Source organism: Schistocerca serialis, chromosome 2 (assembly GCF_023864345.2).
Source record: "Schistocerca serialis cubense isolate TAMUIC-IGC-003099 chromosome 2, iqSchSeri2.2, whole genome shotgun sequence".
In the NCBI taxonomy this organism is placed as follows: Eukaryota; Metazoa; Arthropoda; class Insecta; order Orthoptera; family Acrididae; genus Schistocerca; species Schistocerca serialis.
The window spans coordinates 930,098,189-930,101,299 of record NC_064639.1 but is presented as its reverse complement, the minus strand read 5'-3'; the positions used below and the strand labels follow the sequence as shown (position 1 = coordinate 930,101,299).

Genomic DNA, 3,111 nt, shown 5'->3' with positions numbered 1-3,111 from the left:
AAAAACTAGTTCATGTAGATTGTATGTACTTAGTTCATCCTCAGCACAAAATTCTAGATTTGCTTGTGCATTGTGTTTTCACATACAGGTAGTCAACCATATTTAAGAAATGTTCAAGGACTGAACATTCCTCAATTTTCTGTTGTTGCATAGTACAAAAAAATGTATCTATAAGCAATATAATTATTTTGCAGTACCAGTGAGGCACATTGGTGTTAATGTAATATGTTTACGAACTCCACCGCTGGTGATGAATGTTTACTATCAGCCGCTCGATTTTGTATTAAATTAATACATCAGCTTTGTGAGTAAATAAAAGTACATTTTAGAATACAGTGTAGCTGTAAACTAATAAACAGAGGTCAGAGACTAATGAAATAAAATAATATGGTGGTACCCGCACTATCATTACTAAACAGAATGACTCTAGCAGATGGTTGGGATGCCTAGTATCTTCTCAAGAACCTTATGGCAAATGTTGCGAGATGCAATTGACGTGGCGGTAATCTGCTTGTTTGCATATGAAACTTCTGTGAACCCACTCGACTGTCGGTTCTTTAGTAGCAGATGGAACCCATGTTTTGTTAAACGGCTTTTGAGTTTTCTGTCATACCACCTGATATGCAAATGCCAATTTTCAATGCTGTTGGACATGTGGCTGAAAGAGAGTCTAAAGATGTGACTGGAATCTCTTCAATGTTATTAGTTCTATCTTTGAACAGACGCAACGCGCAAAGTTGACAAGTACAAAAACACGTGTGTAATATGTAAACAGTTGTTGAGGACGAAGTTATTTGAGTTGGTGTTGTGTGTTCCGTAGGCGTAAGTGTTGAGAAACAGTGTTTACCACACAACGAAAATGAGTTTCGCACGCTTCAAAGAAGTGATAGAAGAAGACGATACCGTTATACTTTATGTAAACGTTAACAGTATGCATGCATTGAAAGTGACACCACAAATAAAAAATAAAAATGGGGCTCTTGTGTCAAATGTTTTCCAAACTGTTTATGGCGCATTAAAAGTAGATTCTCTAATTGGTAAAAAATTTGGAAGCAAAGTTAAATTAACTAAAGGATGGGTATACGTACTTCACCCAACACCGGAATTGTGGACTTTAACTTTACTTCATAGGACACAAATCATATACACACCGGATATTAGCATGATAATTTTTCAGTTGGAGCTAAAGCCGGGAAGCATAGTTATTGAAGCAGGAACTGGAAGTGGCTCGCTCTCTCACGCCTTGATCCGAACAATAAAACCATCAGGACATTTGTTTACATATGATTTTCATGCTGCGAGAGTCGACGTAGTTCGGGAAGAGTTTAAGGAACATGGTTTGTCAGAGTATGTATCTGTTGAACACCGTGATGTCTGTGAGGATGGTTTCGGGGCGGCTGTTACAAATCGTGCAGACGCAGTATTCCTTGACTTGCCGAAGCCTTGGGATGCAGTACCTTATGCAGTTGCGGCTTTTAAAAAAATCGGCGGCAGATTTGTATCATTTTCACCGTGTATAGAGCAAGTGCAAAACACTTGCAAGGCTTTGAGTGAGAATGGATTTTTCGAGATAGTGACAATGGAATGTTTGCTTAAAGAACTGAATGTGCAAGTACGTGCCATGCCCATTTTGAATATAGGAGCAAAAGAAACAACCTCGCAAAAAACTTACAATACTGCTTCACCTGGACTTTCGGTGTGTGGACATTCTGGCTACATTACAGCAGCGACACTACCACCTCGCCAAGACTGAGTTGTTTACTGCACTGTAGTGAACGTCATAAGTGGTAAGACGTTTAAATTTTTCAGGGGAACAGTGGTTGTTTAACCACAATCAGTGGTAGAAAATGGATTAGTATTTTCTCTCAACAATTTTTTTTTTTATGGCTGACAACCCGATCGACTAAAAGTTGTTAAAATGTAAAAACTGTAATAAGTCTTCGAATTTGTTTAGTAGTCATTTGGTTTCCAATACTGATAGTTATCTAAGCGCCAGAGAAAAGTTATGAAATAAGTTAAAAGTCATGAGCATTGTACGAAGTAGTAGAAATATACGATTGTGAAAGGAATAAAGCAGTGTTTCCTTAACCTAACAGTATAAAATATACAGACTGAACTGAGTTCAGTAACAAACTAGAACAAGCTACTGCGAATAATAATAAAAACTTACCATTATAAATGAAAATGCATTTCAGTCATAATACATTAAAACAATTTCATGGAAACCATTGATTATCATGAATAGCCCCATTTTCATTTACTCTTCTTCCATTAATATGGCTTCTGTCTTTCAAATGTTGTGCAAAGTCTTGAATGGATGTGATGTATCAGTTAATGGCTACATTTCTACTGTGTACATATGAAGCTGGCGTATAATTTTGTAGATGCTGCTGCTGTTCCAACTCATTCATGCATTGATTACTTTGCTGCATCAGTAGGATTGATATGTCAACACTGACATTTTAAGTGGAGGCCACATGGATCATAAAGATGTGAGCCCACCCTGCACTTAGACCACCATGGAGTGAGAAGTGGTTTGAAGAAAACAAATGTAGGCATTAGATAACTTACCTTTATTTTGTGCACCTATGGAAGCTGATGTAACACTTGGAGCAGATGAACCCTTAAATGTTTCATACAGTCCAAACAGAAACTCGAATCATCTTGTATGAAGACATGTTCAGTAATGGCACTTCAGTGGAAGTGTGTTAAATATGGAGCAAATTTAGACATTCGACATGCTACAGATCAGTTTAGTCACGGGGGGGGGGGGGGTGTTCACTGAACTTCAGCAGCCCTCCACACCCAATGGCCATGCCATGCAATACAGTCTTGCAAATTTATCTTTGCTTCAAGTTACAACCCCACTCATGCAACGTAAGTCCATAATAGATTAGTTAACAAAGCAATACCTTGCTGTTAGACTGATGACATCCTCATCAAGGCAAACATATAACGAATTTATGAAGTAATTAAAAAAAAAAAAAAAAACACACAGAGTAAAAACTGACAATACAGGGTTCTGTGTGGGCATGGTGTTATTATGAACTTGAAAATATCAAACCACAGGGTGGGATTAGGGATCTTCATGAAGGACATAAATGTAACTTT

General features: G+C 37.6%; 1 protein-coding gene across 1 annotated transcript; it reads left to right on the top strand.

The window, feature by feature from the left end:
* Nucleotides 1–693: 693 nt before the first annotated feature.
* LOC126458306 (tRNA (adenine(58)-N(1))-methyltransferase catalytic subunit TRMT61A-like) lies at nt 694–2,065 on the top strand. The gene has a single exon (XM_050095252.1). It carries the CDS (start codon nt 860–862, stop codon nt 1,751–1,753), a length of 894 nt encoding a protein of 297 aa, XP_049951209.1. The 5' UTR covers nt 694–859; the 3' UTR covers nt 1,754–2,065.
* The last annotated feature ends 1,046 nt before the right edge of the window (nt 2,066–3,111 follow it).